Below are 19,550 nucleotides of genomic sequence, written 5' to 3'. Positions count from 1 at the left end.
AGATACGTAGTGGAGGTTGATTGTACAGCAAGGCAGACATAATGTACATGATAGAAAGACGGACATGACTTTTCACTTTTAATTTCAGGGCACATATATCTTAAAAAATGAAGGTCATCAAGATAAAAGCCGGGTCCAGTTTTTTAAATTTCCTTTATCGGCAATGTAGTTCAAAATGTTTAGCGTCAAAAATAAGCATTTTTAATTCGTAAAGCCGCCTTCTTGCAAGGTATATTTTTAAAACTGTTTCTTGGCGTGGCATTGTCGCGGAAATAAAACTGACTGTTTCCACGGCATGAAATAGACAAAGGGGTGGCATTTTAAAGATTTGCATTACGGGAAGCCAGCTTTACGAGCCAAGAATGCGTAATTTTGATTTTAAATATTTCGAACTGCATTGCCGATAATGAAAATTGAAAGCTGGTCTCAGCTTTTCTGTTGGCGGTATTGATTTTTCTTACATAATATTGGCCCCCAATATAACCCCCAAAATAAGAGATTAAAAATAATTTTTAGATAATCCCGTACATTATGTCCACCTTACTGTACAATCCCCCCGTACAGACCGCACTGAGTTATCTCTCACGGGATTTATTATAACGACCTGTAAACAGTATAAGAAAAAAAATCACCCTGTATATATTTCCCATATTGCATTTTGCGGTTCTGCGCTGTTTCCGCTCGCCATGTACTACCAACTAGCCACATCGTTTGAATTGTTATCACGTTTGAAAGCTGAGCAGATTTCCGTTTGCGATGCAGGGCCTCAGCAACGGACACTATCCCATGCCTAGGGTAATCTGCCGCCTCCAGCAGTCAGCCGTCATTCAGACGAGTTTTTGGCTCTCGGAGGCCTTATTGTCTCGCGAATTTTGACCTCTTTTGATGCATATTTTAAGCCACTCACATTCACCATTGAATTGACCTAGCAGCAAAGCATTATGTTTTTAGATTTGCGGCTGTATTGTAAAGATGAGGCATATTGGGTGTAAGAGCCAAGGGCCAGCAAGCCTCTTTGCAGTGAAGTTCTTCGCGCTCCAAGCTGGTTAAGAGGAATATCGTGTTGTCCTTGTCGAATGAAATCAGCAAGTCATGCCAACACACCATTGAAGAAAGTCTTCAGTCAATCACAGGTGACTAGTTTGGAGGCTGCAGGTTACCCTAGGCATGTGATCGTGTCCGTTGCTGAGGTCCTGCATCGCTACAGTTTTACATCCAGGCCCATCTGTTCGACCACAACAAATACTGCTCGCACTCGCTAAAAATAAACCTGAAAAAGCCAAAAATGAGTAATTTCAGCAGCTCAAGGTGACGATAGACCTATTAGGCAGCTACGGGACCAGCAGTAGCAAACTGTAAGGATTTTGATGGAAATCCACAAAGGATGCTGGTTGAAATCATTGAATGAAACGTTTCCTTACAAGAATCGAACGCGTCACTGCCCTATTTCTGGTCAAAGGCAGGGTGGAAAATACGGAATCGCCTGTCCAAAGTCTCTCGCATCAATACGGTCACATGCTGGCCGAAATGACTCTCCAGTCCGCTGAAATCGCTTTAAAGAAGTAGGTTGATAAGACTGAGTACAGAATGCTAATATAGAGGTCGGAGAGCTGCAAAAACAAACAGTTTGGAAGAATGCTCTTGTTGAGAGATTCCTATTGACTCAATTCACTAAACACGGGGTACAAAGTCTTTACAGACTTACAGCGAAACATAGCAGCACGCCACGGACTTTGTATGTTTTTCGTCGCGGATAATAAGGGACCAGCGGATGACAAAGAGGCATCGAATAACTTAGCATCGCGGAAAAGAAAAGGCTCATGGGGAAATTGAAGACAAGTATTGCAAAAAAAAAGCTAAATGAATATGCTTGGCATATAGTAATGGGATACTATTAGTGCGCAAGAGCCAACCCTGGTGAAACGGCAATACGGGTCGCAGATACGTACTACTATAAACTCCGGCCGCTGCCCCAGCGTCTTGTTTATTTATTTACTTCTCTCCTTATTTGATGAAATCGCTCATCGAGCCTCGCGAGCTTTTATCTTTCAAATGCCTAGTGCGCAGCCTTTCTGTTCGCGAAAATGACAGGAAGTCAGTCTTTCGAGAGAGCAATAGAAGCTTAAAAAATGAGCACTCTTAAATCGATACGGTATTGAGTTCTTTGAACAATAAATTTGACACGTGGTCGTTTAGAGAAACATGTTACACAAGTAAAAACGGATATTGCACTCTTTCCTGAAAAAAAAAAATCATACCTAAAATTTTGTCCGACTATTGTTATGTTTCAACCTAATATGAATATGGAATGTTTTGGGACATGATATTCAGTTTAGTTTTACAAGTGTTTTTTGCAGCACTACGAAAGGTGGGGGCGATCTGGTTCAGTTAGGATGACACGCACAACATGACTGAACTCCTGCCCTCCTGTGCCATCGATGGCGATATGAGAGTGGATGCACTGTTATGTAATGCCAGTCATCTTGACTGGACCAGCTCGCCCTACCTTTCGTAGTGCTGCTAACAGCTAGGAGTATCGTTGCTTGCATTTACCGACCGGCTTCTTGTGACACTGTGGAGTTTATTCAGTTTCTACGCGATCTTGAATACGCATGAATATAAAATGAAACCTCTTGTTTTAGACGGAGATTTTAGCATTAACCTATTAACAAACAGCTCACCATGGCGCTATTTTTGTGATGTTTTTTTCATATATCTTTTGTTGGGATATAGCGTACATCGTGGCATACAGTCTGCTGTCTGTCGTACATTTCATCGCAAGCGTGTTATTCAGTTCTCAACAAGAATACTACAGGGAGGGTTGCGTTAACAGATGTGTGAGTAATAATCTTGGAGTTAAATAATGTAATATCAGGCGTGCGTTCATTTCATTTAAACAATCATTTACCAGTATTCTGCTCCTCCATATGACGACAAAAGGAAGCCAAGGTAGTAATCTGCATTTTGTTCTATTACGGAAAGCACCAACTGGAAAAATGTTAACGCGGAGCGCAAATCATAATCTATCACGCAACGTTATTTTTCAGTTAATAAAGCAATGTTCCCGTATTTCTTTTAACTACCGGGAGAACACAGAAAAAGCCTCAAAAACGACATCCGGCTAACACACACGAAAAAAAAAAAGAATGAATAAAAGGTGCAAGAATGTGACACTCTGCTAATATGACAAGCTTATTCATATTTACTACTTTTACATTGTAATTATTCTCTCATACAGTGTAAATTGCACCAGTATGGCTTGTTCTCCCTCTGTTCGTGTTTTTGTTTTGCTTGTGTTAGTATATATGCTCTATGTACTATAGTGTATGATGTATTGTTGTCCTTGCTGCATGCCCACCTCCACTTTGCCACGTCAGGACAAGTTCATCTGCATTTTATCCCTGTATGCAGGACCTTGCTGTTTATATAAATAAAACAACAGCAAAATGGAACACGGATGAGCGTTTCAGAGGGTAAAGTACACGCCAACACACTGCCCCCCCCCCCCCCCCTCCCTATATTTTTGAATAAGCATCGTGCATACGCGGTAGCGGGGCTGGCTAAGCAGTACTGTATACTGTATATTTTCAAACCCCGGCCACATGGCGACGCGTGACGCCTTTACTATATTCCACACGCGCCTGCGCTATGCGCGCCAAGGATTAAAGCCTCTAAAACGGCCGACCTCGCGGGGCGCCATTACGCCGTCTGGAGCGGGCAATAAATGAGAAGCTTATTTTCCTTTCTCTTGATTTGTGAACTGGCCAATCGGACGCGATAAGAGCTGCGAACGGGGCGTCATATACGACTACGGTTTCCGGCGGCAGACGGGAAATGCCGCGTCTGCCCACAGTCTCCGGGCAATATTTGTGCGGATGTGGGGCGCCTTTGTGCACCACTTTATATATACCATCGGAATAAATTGATGTGATTTATCCGCGCACGAGTACCGAACGGAGGTGTGCGGACGAGCCGCGCTATAGCAAACACGTGTCTGTGGCTGGCGCTGAGCAACGCAGCTATAGAAGATATAGCTTAGCGCATTAACTGCGGCTTTCTGCCCGAGCTGTGAGCATCGACAAAGAGGCATACTGTTGCGCGCAAATAGCGGTAGACTACACACGTGGTGCATAGTACACGCGGTCGGCCGTTTGGAGGCTGTGTGCGAGTTTTACGACGAGACCGCATCGGAGCTATATGGAAAAAGGTCGAGGAGAGAATCTGCGCCGTGAAGTGCGGCGCTGGCTCCTGCCCATCAATGCATCCATTGAGACGGGCGTCCATTAATAATGTCGTTTTGTCTAGCCGCGTGTTTATGACCCGTCTTCTTATCGGCCGCTCTGGAGTTGGGACCCTTGCCAGGCCCGCTGTTTACAACGCCTCGCGCGCGTGCACGCGCCTGGGAGGATTCCGAGAGCTGTTTGCGGAGCTGTGCTGCTATTTAATTGTCTCGCGTATCAAATCCGATCCGATCAACTTTGATTTTTCTTCGTACAAAGCGCTATGGAGCGGCCGCTGTCAGCAGCTTGAAGCAATGTCTGCCTCTGTTCGCTATGCAGTGGGAGCATGATATGGGCGAAGTCTCGTTCATAAAATACTAACCACAGTATTAGGAGTAATAATCAAGAAAGTTTTTGATGGGCTTTTAACTGCGCCAACGCAATTACACCAACCACAAGGTCGACAACATTATAATAGATTTTCTCCTAGTAACTGACAACTATGGCTTGGAGAATGCTCCTCAAAAAAAAAAAAAAAAAATCGAGTGACGCTTCCGGTGGCGTGTATATGCCTACGTACTCCTTAAAAAGCCCATAGTAATGATTTTATAGGTGAGTCGTGGAGGAGGCGCTATCATGGATTGGGAGAGAGCGAGAGGGGAGAAGAGCGGTACAAATTACTGTCGTCGCTTCTTCCCTAAGGTTACCGTATGTTGGCGCCTTATCCGAAAGGTAAACAGCCTTTTTCTGAGAAGCGAGGACGAACACAGGACCTAAACGTAGCTAGACCTATCTGAGCATTCCGACGTCGGTTGCTTTTGACTCTCCTGGTCAGTTACTGTTTTACATATGAAAAGCAACTCGAACACCTCTTGTATTGATGGTGTTCTGCACAATAAAGAGACACATGCGCTCAGAGCAGGAATTATGGGAGGAGGCGGTCTTCCCCCCGAGATAGAAATTTACGTATCACAACCAGCTTAATTACACCCTTTCAAGAGACACTCATAAATGCGCCCCTGCTTGTGCGAATATGGATGCGGTAGATGCGCGTCCGGGGTCTATGCAGTTCCACATTGCTTATTTTCAACGTTCCCAGAAGGCTTCCTGCCCTGGCGGTTTATAGGCGAAAAGTATACAGGTTGTGTCACCTAATACATACCAAACAAAAGTAAAAAAAAAAAAGAAGCTTTCTTTCTAACTGAAATCAATCGAATGTTGTTATGAGCTGCAAAAATTACAGGCTAGTATTTTTTTTTTGTTATGCCTGCTTTAATAGGCTAGTCGACATTAACTCATCAATTTAAGCTTGTATTCAAACACTCAGGTGTGAACAAAAAACTTTTCGTGTGTCACAAAAAATGGTCCGAACCAGGCGCTTCCAACGAGATAAAAAAAAAACGAAAAAAAAAAAACGAAGTTTAAAAATAGCGCATGACAGCGTGCTGCGCGCGCCCGAATCGCCGCGATTACAGCGCCATCTTTTTCAACGACTTGCTAAAGCGCAGCTAGATTTTAGCTAGATAGGCGCCTTACGCGCTGCCTACGACAGAGCCTCGCTTTTCTGCTGGTTGCAAGATAAGCCTGAGAGACGCGTTGTCTACAGCCACTGGCACTGATCTCTTAACCAGTACCAACGCGAAGCTCTGTTGTGGGAGGTGGAGAAGAGAGCCTCGGCAGTTCTTTATCAAAGCCTGCATGAGAGCACTCTAATCGTGGCGATTCTGGCGTACGCAGCACACTGTGAAGAGCTGTTTTTTATACTTCGTTTTTTTTTTTTTCTGAATGAGAAAAGGATACGCTAAGGCTACCTCGTCGGCCGCACTTAGTTTGGAACATTTTCATGGCTTTTGACTTTCTTTACTTGCACCAGGGTGTTCAAAACTATATTTAAGAAGTTGATTAATTAATAGACGAATTATTAACATTGTGGAACTCAAGAAAAGCTAGCTTGTACTTTACGCAACACAAAAACTTTTCATTTATAAAAGTTCAGAAGAAGGCTTCGTTTTTTATTCTTTCTTAACCCTGGTACATCTTAGCTGACACACCCTGTAAATTGCCGAGACACTTTTTATGCTGTCATTATTAAGAAGTGAAATTCAGCTATTTTCTCGTTCTGAGGAGGCGTTAGACCAGGAGTTCATTGAAAACAAAATACCGCCCGTGTATCCACAATAGTTATTAGAGAGTTTTAGTACTGCGTACGTAAGCATACGCAGAACCCTTGCGTACGTAGACGGCCTGCGTACTGCTTACTGCGCATGCGTCATACGCAGCACGGTTCTTGCGTACTGCGTATATGTTGTTCGCGTACGCAGATATCCTTGCCTCTGCGTGCGTTCGCTAAACCGTCTGCGTGTTGCTCTCGTTGTGTATGAGAAAGTGCTGGTATACTTCGTCGCCAGGATTGCTAAAACCTGAAGCAGTAGGCACCAAGTTTCCCGTAGTCCTTACATCTAAAGTCCAGCGCCGTGTTTACAAAGGTGGCGTTCGTGACGCTGCCACAGACTAGGGGTGAAAAGTGGGCTTTGCCATCCATGAGAATACGTGGAAGCGAAAGGTTTCAAAGCCGTTTTATGTCTTCACGCGGCACATATGATTTTGTTTTGGTACAAAGCAACCACAAACATCCTAGAAGAGACTGAAAATAAATATCGCTAAAATATGTGCTGTGAAGTCGCCCACACCGCCTACAGGCTCCCAGTGCGCTGGGTGCTTCTCCCTATCTCGCAAGCTTCTCGTATAGCCTGATATGCTGCCGTAAGAAAATTGTTATAATACCGATCATTAAAAGTCAGCAGCCCACAGACAAAACTAAGTTCAAAAGCACTTTTTAAACTTCGAAACAAGAACGAAAGAGAACGGCCCATTATAGCAGACGGCAGCGCAGCGCTCTATTCGATCGCAGACGACGCCGGCGACCGCAAACGACATTCGTGTGAGCAGACGGACTGTTGGTCGTCTACTGCTGTGCGTGGTTCGTTTATCGTGCCGAGTAAAGACTGCCTTCAGCTTAAAAGCTTGTATCATTTGAGTGGCCGTATTTAAGAGGGAACGTAGCCTGTGCGACGACATGCAGGAAAACACGAAAAGTTCTCGCGATTGCGAAAAGCACCCAAAGGACAGCTAGTTTTCATGGGTATGTAGGTCGTTACGACACAGGTTTATCGACGCACGTTAAAGATTGCTTGGCTTTAAAATGATGCAGCATATTTTGTCTTAGTTTGTTTCTTCAAAACATTCGCCGACTTTTAAAAATCTGCCGTGATTAGTGGTGCTCTCCTAAAGCGGCAAATTTATTTGGTAAGTTTTCTTTGCATGTGTTTCCATAGGCCATGCTCCCCACTTGTACCGCCATATGTTTTGCAGTGTTTTAAATATATACCTGTACTCACCTATGGCGCTGAAACGTGGAGGCTAACCAAGAGAGTTCTACTTAAGTTGAGGACAACCCAGAGGGCTATGGAACGAAAAATGGCAGGGGTAACATTAAGAGATAGGAAGCGTGCAGAGTGGGTCAGAGAAATAACTCAAGTTACCGACATTCTAGTGGACATTAAGAAGAAATGGACATGGGCAGGACATGTAGTGCGAAGAGAGGATAACCGGTGGTCACTGAGGGTAACAAACTGGATTCCAAAGGAAGGAAAGCGTAGCAGGGGGCGGCAGAAAGTTAGGTGGGCGGTTGAGATTAAGAAGTTCGCAGGGGTCAAGTGGATGCAGCTAGCACAGAAATATGGGAGAGGCCTTCGCCCTGCAGTGGGTATAGTCAGGCTGATGATGATGATGAAATATATACTTCGCCTGTCTAATAAGACTGCATAGTCTGACAATGTATTCTCCAAGGTACATAGGTAATTTGCACCGATTGATGACATCATAGGCGCACTGTGAACTCAGAAAACTGCTTTGACATCATTTCTGTATGCCCAACGGTTTGCTTATCCGCATTTAAATTTTGCACGGGGTTGTATTATTAATTTTCACTTTCTACTACGTTTGCAGGAGTAGTATCCCGATTCCGTCAAAGTTATTCATTATATCCTTATCCTCTGCAACAACAACCTACCAAAGCAGCACATCTGCAGCATGTGCTTTATCTCTCGCCTGTCGGAAAAGCAATGAAGCAAGCGTTACTGCGCTGAAAAAATTCATGTTTGGATGGCCGCGAGGTGGCACTATACAAGCCTTGACGCGTTAGCTTCCGGACTCATGCGTACGTACGGGCTTCCGCGCTACTAAAAGTCTTTCTGTGGCATATACGCGACCATGCCGTAGCGTTCCGCAAGGTACGTGGGCTGTGCGTACGTAGCGCTCACTACGCAGTACTAAAACTCTCTATTACTGTAAGCGACCAGATTGCGCTTATTTCGGTTGAGTAGCGAACTTAATACGCAGTTTCGAAAAGGGTGTCAAGATAACTACTTTCGTTACAGTGGGTTAAACGAGGGACACATGGTCGCTGACGATAGCTCTCGTTACAAAGCAGTTTCGAGGATGCGATGCCTACCTGCCAGCAGCTGCAGGAGCTGTTTCTCGACGAGGGAGCTGTCCTGGTGCCCTTCCGCGAGCACGATGTATGCTCGGGCCGCCTCGCCGAACTCGTGGTGGGGCACGCCGACGACGACCGCCTCCCGGACAGCCTCGTGGCGCTGCAGCAGCTCCTCCAGTTCGGCGGGCGCCACCTGCTGGTTCATGCTCTTGAACGTCTCCTTCAAGCGGTCCACCACGTACAGGCTGCCGTCGGCCCCGTAGTAGCCCAGGTCTCCTGTATCGCAGCCGAATGCACGCAGACGTTGTCGAACCTTACAGAAAACAAAGGGCGGGATTCCGTGTCCTGTGGTTGTACTTCTTAACACACTCGGGAGACATAACCTTCGGACAGCTAGCGAAGGAAGGGGCCTATACCCTCACTTTCGGGACACTTAACTGAAACACAGAAGATGCAAGGCGAGTGGCACTGCGAGGCGGCAGTTTTGGTCTTTAATGTTCGAACTAAATAACCGTCTTCATATCGCTGGTATTTGCATGTAGGCATGTGTTGTGGTGTCTGTGCCCGCACGCGCATTTGCGCGTTTTTGATGGCATTGCAGAACCATTCGCCTGCCGAGGAGGATATATGGAAAATTGTTTCTTAATAGTAGTAGTAGAAAGCATATCCTTGGAAAAATGGCTTATGGGTTAAGGGTGGGGTTGTTCGGGCCATCAGTCCGGGACTCCGTTGGCTGGAGCTGCTGCCCGAGCTCTCGCCAAGGTTCTTTGCGCCGCGAGGTCGGAGCTGGACAGGGCCACCTTCCAGTCCACCCACGTTGGGTTTTCTCGACGAGGTATGGCTTGGGTTTCTTGGCAAACCAATACTATATGGCCAATATCTACTTTCTGGCTGCAAAATGAGCATTCAGCTGGGAAAGTACTCGGACTAATTGCGTGCAGTCTAGCTGGGCTGTTGTAGGAAAGTGTAACCGCCCGAGGTGACACTCCTCTGATTTATCGCGTCTTCTATATAGTGGGTGCCTGGAATTTTGTCTTGCTAAGCTGATGTGTTGCAGTATCTCGCGGTATGTAGAGAGGAGCTGGGGTGGACATGTGAGCGGGTAACGAGGGATGCCGGGAAAGGAATGCTCAGGTTGCGGCGTATAGGGGGTATTCACGTGACGTCACAGCTGACGTAAGTATGCAGCCGACGCCATCTTTGCGTCCTGTTTTGACTAGTATGGTCGGCGGCTTAGGTTAGCTGGTGCGCATCCCTCTACTGCGCCGCTCCACCTCATGCCAGCACCACTGTAATCAAAACTCACTCGGCATCATAAGTGACAGTTCGAATTATCAGTAGTCTGTGCGATGCGAACAGAAACCTGTAAAAAAAAAAAATAAAAAAACTTCGGCATTGACCTGTTCGCAGTCGATGTGCGCAACTCCACGGTAAGCGTCGACCGGCGGCCGTGCATAAATATGTTTGACATTCATGAGTTCCTTGCACTTTACGGACGAGCTTCGTCACAAGAAACCAATTGAAATGCTACACACACTACTCGAAGAACACAACTACGTTACAAGCGGCTGGTTAAAGAGCCGCGGTTTCGCGGTTTAAGCAGACGAACTCGCCCTGCCCTACAAAGCTTATCCCAGCTAAACCGCTGAGTCCTTCTAGCTCGAATTTTGCACCGAAATAGCATTTTGTAGTCGGTATTTTTTGTACGGAACTTGTTTGGTGTACTTGCCTCATTCGATCAGAAGAAGTCGGATGTTTGCATCGTCTGTGGCGGTAACGAAGCAAACGAAACCGCTGCCTCAACGATGCCTCGGTGGCGCCACCGAGCTCGTTGCGTTGCAGACTCGAAATGATTGTTTGCAGCAAAATTCTTCAAATATCGTGCTGTTTTTTGCAAACTAAGTTTTGGTTGGTGTTATTTCTAAATAATTTTATAAAGCTCTTTAAACCTTCCGCAAAACAACTCTGCCCGCCTACGTTCCTTCAGCGAATATTGCTTCGCAGACGACACAGACGATATGCGACCGTCCGATATAACTCATTTCTAGAGATATGCTTGCAACTTGTGAGACTACTACAAACGATGGAATATTTTCCTCAGTGTTCATTTGGCTCGTTTGATGTCTCAAATGAGTCGGGTGCGCCAAACACAGAGTTTTTCGAGCCCTCTGAAGGCTTGGATTGTCGCAAAACCCGAAGAGGAGGTGTTGGCGGCGTACTACATGCGCCTGGCTGGACACGGTGATGTATGTTGTCATGTTGGTGGGGTGCTCTTTTACCTGGAATATATGGCTTGCGAGTGCGGGAAGAGCATCCATGCCCGGATCGTTGCAACAGCTCGCTGCCAGGGAACATCCGAAAGGTTCCAGCCCAGCTGATTTTCAATATTTATTTCGCATTTTTCGTGATACTACTTGCGCGGTTGAACCGTGCCAGCCATAGGTGACGTCGCATCTCGGTTAGTTCTTTCGTTCGGGCGGAGACGTTCATCTGTTCTTTCGGAACTTTAAAATGCCGAGGTCGTTCGCGCAGCTCTTCAGCTTCCGAATTGTTTGCACTGTGCACGGCTACTACTGTTTACGATAGCTCAATAAACCACAGCTGCGGATGCCACCACTCGTGGAACCGCATATGGCAGTACTTGATACGTACGTTCGCCCTGTTCATTCGGTGGACACAAAAATGGCTGACTGCGCCTCAGTTACCCACAATGCACCGCGCACAGCGCGCCAGTGAATACCCCCTATAGACACTCGTTTCCCGCTACCCCTCGCTACCCCTTGGGGACCAGGTACCCATATTACTTTTTTGTCTGAGGCTCGGTGTCTGGCTTAGGATAAGGCTTTACAGGCCAAGGGAGAAAACCGGCCTTGCACGCAGTTTCTGTATGCGTTAAGGCGGCAGCATTAAGTACACATCCCCCCCCCCCCCCCCTCCTTCAATAAAGACAACAAATCTGGGTAGCCGTACAAATTAAAGCGCCCCTGCAGAAAGAAAAGCACTTTTGCGGAAATGAAAGAAGGATGGTCAAACGGAATCGAACGACAGCTCTTTGGGCTGCGATCCGGGAGGATCGCTTTCGTTCAGTGCGGTAGTGTAGGGACCTCACTCGACCGCCTCACACCAACATAGAGTACACATCAGCCACACATTTATCATGATCAGCAGCAGCCTTACTGCACCTTGTGCAGGGAAATGGCTTACGTTCACTATCCGCAATCAGGTATGTCACCTTTTCCAATGACAAACTTTTTCATTCATTTACGTCTCGTTTATACATGCTCGCTTCCTCGTTAAACTTGCCATCTATTCTTTCCGGAATTTGTCACCAAACCCTTCCCGATCCTTTCGTGGGTTTGCGCCATGTTAGTCGAGGCAGACAACAACGGCGACGAATGGCCTGACGCTGGTCGTTCCCTATTTTCTCCCATTCCCCGCTTACCCTGCAAACGAAACCATTCCGGTAAGAATTTAGTGGATATAGTAGTGGCCTATAGTGCCTAGTAGTGCACGACGTGGCACGATGACTGAGACAAAAACAGACACAGCGCTAATCTGTCTCTGTCCTGCTGGCTACCACCTCGTGAACATAGTTTCAAGAAATCATGCACCAATCAGCCCACACAGTTCATCCTTCACGGCGGAAGAGTATAGCATGTCTGACTCGAGCTTTATGCGTTCCTGTGGGTTCGATTTCCATCTTGAAGGAGCTACTAGAGTTGGCAGCACTCGGCCATGTCACGGAGTATCGTGACGTCACAACAAACTGCCCGCATATACACGTTAGCGTCGCTGCTGTGCGAGCCTGGGGGCTTCAGACAAGCACACAAACAACAGCTCATAGTGCGATCGAGAGTCTCAGTGCTAATGCACTAAAAATGGCTCCACACGGATATTCGAAAAAGGAAAAAAAAAAAGGAAAATGGGTGGAACACTTAAGCTCCGCCTTTAAGTGTATGAGGCGACAGCGCTGATGGCTACCGTCTGCGGCTTCCCTTGCAAATATTCGTTCGCGAAGCTGCCCGAGTTGGCAGATTCTGCCAACTCGGCCATGCCATGTGGTCTCGTGACGTCATACAACCCGAAAATTATACAGTGCCCGGCCGCATCACTTCCAAACTACAACCTACCAGCTGGATGCCCGGGAATTTTCGTTGCCACAACCGACGCTAGATTTTGTCTCGTGGGGCCTTTGATGCTGCCACGTAAAATAAAATAAAAAGAAGACGTTTCAAGATCTTAGAAAACGCACTGCGTAAGGTCCTCAAAACTGCCAGCTTACAGAGCACCTCTATCAGGTAATCCACCTCTTCTTCGATGTCCTGATGCCCGCAGCGAATGTGCTCGCAGGCACGATGTTAGCGTCACAGTAATATAAAAAAAAAAATAACTGAAGAATCAAGTTCTTGGCACAATAATCAAGTTCTTGTGCCTTCGTGCACTAGCACGGCTGTGACCTTTCGTTCCTCGCCTTCTAGCATGCATGCATGGTTGCTGCGACTAATTGTAATTTCAGCGACGGAACTGACGAACGCGCGGCCACAGGTGCTGGCTGCAGGAATGTTCTGTTTTGCGGCCCGTGGAGTATTCTTATCACAGCATTCTTATTCTTGAGGTCATCCAAATGTAGCAACCTGTGTGTGTGTGTGTGTGTGTGTGTGTGTGTGTGTGTGTGTGTGTGTGTGTGTGTGTGTGTGTGTGTGTGTGTGTGTGTGTGTGTGTGTGTGTGTGTGTGTGTGTGTGTGTGTGTGTGTGTGTGTGTGTGTGTGTGTGTGTGTGTGTGTGTGTGTGTGTGTGTGTGTGTGTGTGTGTGTGTGTGTGTGTGTGTGTGTGTGTGTGTGTGTGTGTGTGTGTGTGTGTGTGTGTGTGTGTGTGTGTGTGTGTGTGTGTGTGTGTGTGTGTGTGTGTGTGTGTGTGTGTGTGTGTGTGTGTGTGTGTGTGTGTGTGTGTGTGTGTGTGTGTGTGTGTGTGTGTGTGTGTGTGTGTGTGTGTGTGTGTGTGTGTGTGTGTGTGTGTGTGTGTGTGTGTGTGTGTGTGTGTGTGTGTGTGTGTGTGTGTGTGTGTGTGTGTGTGTGTGTGTGTGTGTGTGTGTGTGTGTGTGTGTGTGTGTGTGTGTGTGTGTGTGTGTGTGTGTGTGTGTGTGTGTGTGTGTGTGTGTGTGTGTGTGTGTGTGTGTGTGTGTGTGTGTGTGTGTGTGTGTGTGTGTGTGTGTGTGTGTGTGTGTGTGTGTGTGTGTGTGTGTGTGTGTGTGTGTGTGTGTGTGTGTGTGTGTGTGTGTGTGTGTGTGTGTGTGTGTGTGTGTGTGTGTGTGTGTGTGTGTGTGTGTGTGTGTGTGTGTGTGTGTGTGTGTGTGTGTGTGTGTGTGTGTGTGTGTGTGTGTGTGTGTGTGTGTGTGTGTGTGTGTGTGTGTGTGTGTGTGTGTGTGTGTGTGTGTGTGTGTGTGTGTGTGTGTGTGTGTGTGTGTGTGTGTGTGTGTGTGTGTGTGTGTGTGTGTGTGTGTGTGTGTGTGTGTGTGTGTGTGTGTGTGTGTGTGTGTGTGTGTGTGTGTGTGTGTGTGTGTGTGTGTGTGTGTGTGTGTGTGTGTGTGTGTGTGTGTGTGTGTGTGTGTGTGTGTGTGTGTGTGTGTGTGTGTGTGTGTGTGTGTGTGTGTGTGTGTGTGTGTGTGTGTGTGTGTGTGTGTGTGTGTGTGTGTGTGTGTGTGTGTGTGTGTGTGTGTGTGTGTGTGTGTGTGTGTGTGTGTGTGTGTGTGTGTGTGTGTGTGTGTGTGTGTGTGTGTGTGTGTGTGTGTGTGTGTGTGTGTGTGTGTGTGTGTGTGTGTGTTGACAGTGTGATGCCGAGAAAAAGCTATGTGAGAGTAATTCCAATCCTCTGGTGCCCCAGCTATTTTCACGACCGGAAATCACATCTTGTATTTTCCTCGTGACTGCGGATGCCGCGCCCGGCTCGTTTCATTTGTGTACATCACTTTAAGCGCCGATAACTGTAGCGCAGTTTACTTAGAGTCCAAATTTCTCCTCTTTTTTGGTCCGCTTTAAAAGAAACGTCGCAATGGAGTCCGCCTGCGTACCATCCCCCACTGCAGCCTGACAAACAGAGAGGTCAGCAGTGCAGCTCACCTGTTCGAAGGAAGCCCTCGCTGTCGTAGGCTTGCGCAGTAGCCTCAGGTTGGCCGAGGTAAGCCGCAAAAGTAAAAGGTGCCTTAACGCACACCTCTCCTAGTTTATTAGGGCCCAGCTTCTCCTTGGTCGCCTGGTCGACGACCTAGTGAAACGAACAAGTTTGGCAGCACGCAGCTTAACCAGAAGCCATTGTCGACCCGTCACGTGTTAGAGTATATACCTTAGTATACCCACCTTAATTTGCACGGTGGCCATCGGCAACCCCGCGGATTTCACGTCTCGCAGGCCTGGCGTCGTTTCCGTGAGGCTGCAGCATGTCTCAGTCAGGCCGTACGCTGCTCAGAGAAGAAAATCAAGCAATAAGGTAAAAAAACAACATGTCCGCCTATAACAAAAACCTAAGTCAAACTTCCCAACGTCCTTTTTCACTTTCCCCACTCAACAGAATTTTCCTGAGATTCAACTCCATTTACGTTTCAAAATGGTCAATCCTTAACGATCCATATTTGAAATATACATGACAATTTGTCGCCTACCATGTTGGACGAAACGGGATTTTGTTTACAAACACTACTGGCCTCCCGACCAGTAGTGTTTGCAAATAAATACGTTAGGCGATATGTATTTGCATTCACCGTCCGTAAAAGAATTTCCGTAACTACCAGGAGTTAGGTTTACACATCGAAAAGAAATTAGCCGTAGACTAGAGCCGTTTCCGAAATGCGGCGAATCAACTGCTCTGAGTACAATAATCGGCACCAGTGCCCGTAGTACTGGATGATCGCAGCTACGTTCGCGGTTTCTTGGAGACGAATTATTGAGTAGCCAGTCTTGCCGCATTTCTCAAGGTTTGCCCTCCCTGGGCTAGCACACACCTCTGGGTGTGCCACCTCTGCTCTAAGCATGTGCAAGGCGAGAGTTCAAATTCAAGAGCCAATGTTTCAGGCCAACTACCTTGTATTGAAAAACTGTACTCGCGACCTGATTTTCCGAGGTGAATTTTTCCTGTGGATATGAGGTGATTACTGACCTCCAAGATTCCAAGGCCTCGTTTTCAATTCAGAAATCGGCAGCTCTTAACCGCACGAAGCGACCAAGCCAAGTACTTCGAGTTGCTGCGGAGAGCGTCATTCTCCCACGCACGCCGTCGTCGCACGTCACGACGGCGAATCATTAGCCGAAACTAACCTTTCGTTACTGCTGACGCTGCGAGGAGTGTGCTTGATCCAGAGTGCGACATAGTAATCTAACGCCAGTCAGGGGTACTTTCACCAATTTTAGGCACGAGCATCGGCATCTTTTCGGTGGCACCTCCGTAGCTTTGCCGAACGCATCTCTGATGTTTCCGAGTGCTTTTCCTTAAAAACCATACTACCTCCCAAGTCCCTCAAAAATCTCGATGTCAGCTCAGAGTCGGCGACCAGGCAACGTGAACAGCTGTTCTATTTTTTATTCGAATTTAGACTGTGTTTTGTGTCCTCGTCGAAAGTGCGTCAAACTACCATCGGCAAGCCTCAAATCGCGACGTTAGATGACGTGCGCCCAGCACGCCAGTACATACACGACGCTTCTATAGAACTCGATGGTGTTCCTTCCCAAGTGAAGGAAATGTTCTAAGATGACGTTAGCCAGCCTTCAAACAGCCCGTGGCCCTTTCCGGTCGTTCTCATTAATAAGAAAGATTGCCGTTACGTTTCCGAGTTCATTATCGCGAGCTAACCGAAATGACCAAGACACCTACCCATTGCCGCGCATTAACTACTCTCACGACCGCTTCGGCGAGGTAAGTGTAGTTTTCGGCTATGGACCTAAAAAGTGGCTATACTGGCAGATTGAGGTAGATGAAACAGACCTTGAGAAAACAGCCTTTGTCACTCCTGACGGTCTTTATGAATTTATAAAGTCCTACCTTTCCGCATTTGTTTTGCACTGACTGTATTTCAGTGGATGATGAACACTGTCTTCGCCGGCTGTTATCGGCATTGTTGTTTTTTATACCATGACGTGGTAGTCTGTAAAATCGTTTACTCAACGTCTCGAGTGCCTGCGGATAGTACTCGAAGCCCTTCGTTCAGCTAACCTGACACTAGAGCCACAAAAATTCTGCTTGCCGTGAACGTAGCCGGCGTGAAGCCCGGCCCTGATGAGCTTGCTGCTGTTGCGGAATTTCCTATTCCACGTGACAAGAAAGCTGTTCGCCGGTTTTCCGGGTTGTGTATTTACTATCGGCGTTTATCATCAATTTCGTTGATGTTGCTGAACCGCTGACTAGGCTCTTCACGCGAGACGCACCTTTTGTTTTTGGACCCACGAGTAAGAAGCGGCTTTCACCCAGCTACGCCTCCGTTGACAAACGCCGCCCGTTTTTGCTCATTTCGATGAACAGGGTGACACTGAAATACACACCGACGCCAGTAACATCGGCCTTGGAGTGGTTCTCGTGCAACGACCAGATATGGTGTTGAACGAGCCATTGCTCCTGCCAGCCGCACTCTGTCATGCGCCGAGGTAAACTATTCCACGAAAGAATGTCTCGCCATAATCTGGGCTGGTGCGAAATTTCGCGCTTTTCTTTATGGCCGCTTTTTCAAGGTGGTCATTGACCACCACTTCTTGTGTTGGTTGGTGAACAACTGGTATTATACAGCTGGGTGCCTGGCGCGATGGAGCCTTCGCCTGCAGGAGTTCGGCGTCGCAAGTACAAAAATAAGCATGAAGACGCCGACACGTTCTCGTGCAACTGACGAACTCGTTTCACAAGACACAGACTATGCCTGCAGCTTCCTCGGACCTGTTGATGCTTCTGATGTTTCGGAGCAGCTTGCCGATCTAGAGTTATCAATTACTCATACAGTCAACCAGCCACCATACCTATGTGTTTCTCTCGCGATGTATCGTAATTTACCCTGAAAAGGTATGTGCTGTATAAAAGCAAATCTAGCTCCGACTCGAGATCGAGCTTACCTCCTTGTCCTACCCAGAGCTTGACGAGAGAAAATTCTTCCTGCGCGCTACTCGTACGCTTGCAAGAATACGACAGATGTTCTACTAGCCCAACCTAGTCGCTGTTGTTAAACATAATGCCAGAGCTGTCGGCAATTGTACTGCCTAATGTACCGCTCGATGAAGCCGGCATTGACCTTCTCGGCCCTTTTTCTTTGCCTTCAGGTGGCGGCCGTTAGATAACCATCATCACAGAGTATCTCACTCGCTGCGGGGAGGCCGAAGTGTTATCTTGTGGTACAGCACCTGAGGTTGTCCTTTTTTTTTCTGTGCCAGATCGGACTTCGGCACGCGGCGCCCCGACCTACGTTATCGCTGACTCCTCAACTGAGTGGTATACGACCCAGCGCAAAGCTACTGCTTACCGCCCACAGACAAATGGGCTGGCAGAGAGGCTTAATAAGACCACGACGATGTCCAGCACGAGACTTGGGATGTGATCCCACTATACGTATACCTTCGCGTACAATACAGCAGTACAAGAGACGAAACATTTCACACCGCTTCGCCTCCTCTACGGCAGGTAAGTTGAAAACGACAGCCAACTTTCTTCCGACGTCGAGCCCTAATTCGCTCAAAATGCCGAGCAAGCACGCCAACTAGCACGCGTTCGCATCGCACAAACAAGACAAAGGTTCACTCCAGCACAACCTACGCCACAGGCAAGCCTCCTACAGCCCCAGAGACCGGGTTTGGGTGTGGATCTCTGTCAGAAAAGCCCATTTGCCGCCGTTTCGGTCCCTATAAAATCTTGCGGCGCATTAGCGACGTCAATTACGAGGCGCTCCTAGATGGACCGGCGCAGAGATTCTAAAAGATTTTTGCCTCAAGGAACCCCGACACTCCCCCCCCCCCCCCCCCCCCCCCCCACCCTGTTGTCCAAATAAGGCGGTGTTGCTTATTGCGACTGGATCCGTACTCGTTTATCTTTTTAGCCGTATAGTTGCCTTTTGTAAGGGTTTCTTTTTTTTCTTGCTTTTAGCAAATAAGCTTTTTATCAACTGTCTACCTCTCGTTCATGCTCGGGCATTTAAATCCAAAACACGAACGCAGAAAACTGCAATCACAGGACCAGCGTTCCGTCTCATTTGCGCGCTTGGTGATAGGCTGCGTTGCGCAGAGATTCACGTGACGGTTCACCCGGATTTTAATCGGCTATCTGCTGTTCCCTCCTCTGGCAGCGACGCGGCGAAGGCATATTTTCCTACCCTGCTACATACTGATGTTTCAGTGCCAATGGGCTCGCCAGCGGCGGAACTTCGCGCTGGCGCTGCCTACGACATCCAAACACCCAGAAGAAGTGTCAGTGAGACGCTGACGGCGGGAATCTGAAAAATGGGTTCGACGGAGTATGCACTGCACCTGGTCTACACGTAGCAAGAAGAGGGGGGGGGGGGGGGGGAGGGGGGGGGGGGGCAGTTTAGTTGGGAGCTCGTGGAAAAGCCAATTTGAGAACTACCGGCCCAGAGGAAAGATACCGTCGCCTAATTCGTCCAGAGACCATTCATGCGTTACGCATGAAGCCGTATTTTACGCTTAAACCCCAAAATGCATCTTCAAACCTGTTTTCGTGGGTGCTTACGCGCATGTGTGCCTGTGTTCCTGTGCGCGTTTCCATGTTAAAAGAGGAATGAGAGGGGGCGCTGGGACGAAAAAGACGTTTTCACTGACAACAACAACGCCGAATTATGCTCTCCCAAGACCGTCGGCGAC

General features: G+C 47.6%; 1 protein-coding gene across 1 annotated transcript in view; it reads right to left on the bottom strand.

Annotated features, from left to right (window-relative positions):
- Nucleotides 1-19,550, bottom strand: part of LOC146202313 (uncharacterized) — a 36,087-nt gene that overhangs the window by 2,582 nt on the left and 13,955 nt on the right. Inside the window, exons 7-9 of the mRNA XM_084584397.1 lie at nt 15,069-15,169; nt 14,832-14,976; nt 8,734-8,991 (exon numbers count right to left, since the gene is read on the bottom strand). Coding sequence (XP_084440523.1) covers nt 8,734-8,991; nt 14,832-14,976; nt 15,069-15,169 — 504 coding nt within the window. The remainder of the gene's footprint in view (nt 1-8,733; nt 8,992-14,831; nt 14,977-15,068; nt 15,170-19,550) is intronic.

The sequence above is a fragment of the Amblyomma maculatum genome, chromosome 1 (assembly GCF_055883805.1).
Source record: "Amblyomma maculatum isolate TAMU_Amacu chromosome 1, ASM5588380v1, whole genome shotgun sequence".
NCBI classification, from domain to species: Eukaryota; Metazoa; Arthropoda; class Arachnida; order Ixodida; family Ixodidae; genus Amblyomma; species Amblyomma maculatum.
This window is presented reverse-complemented; position numbering and strand designations above follow the sequence as displayed.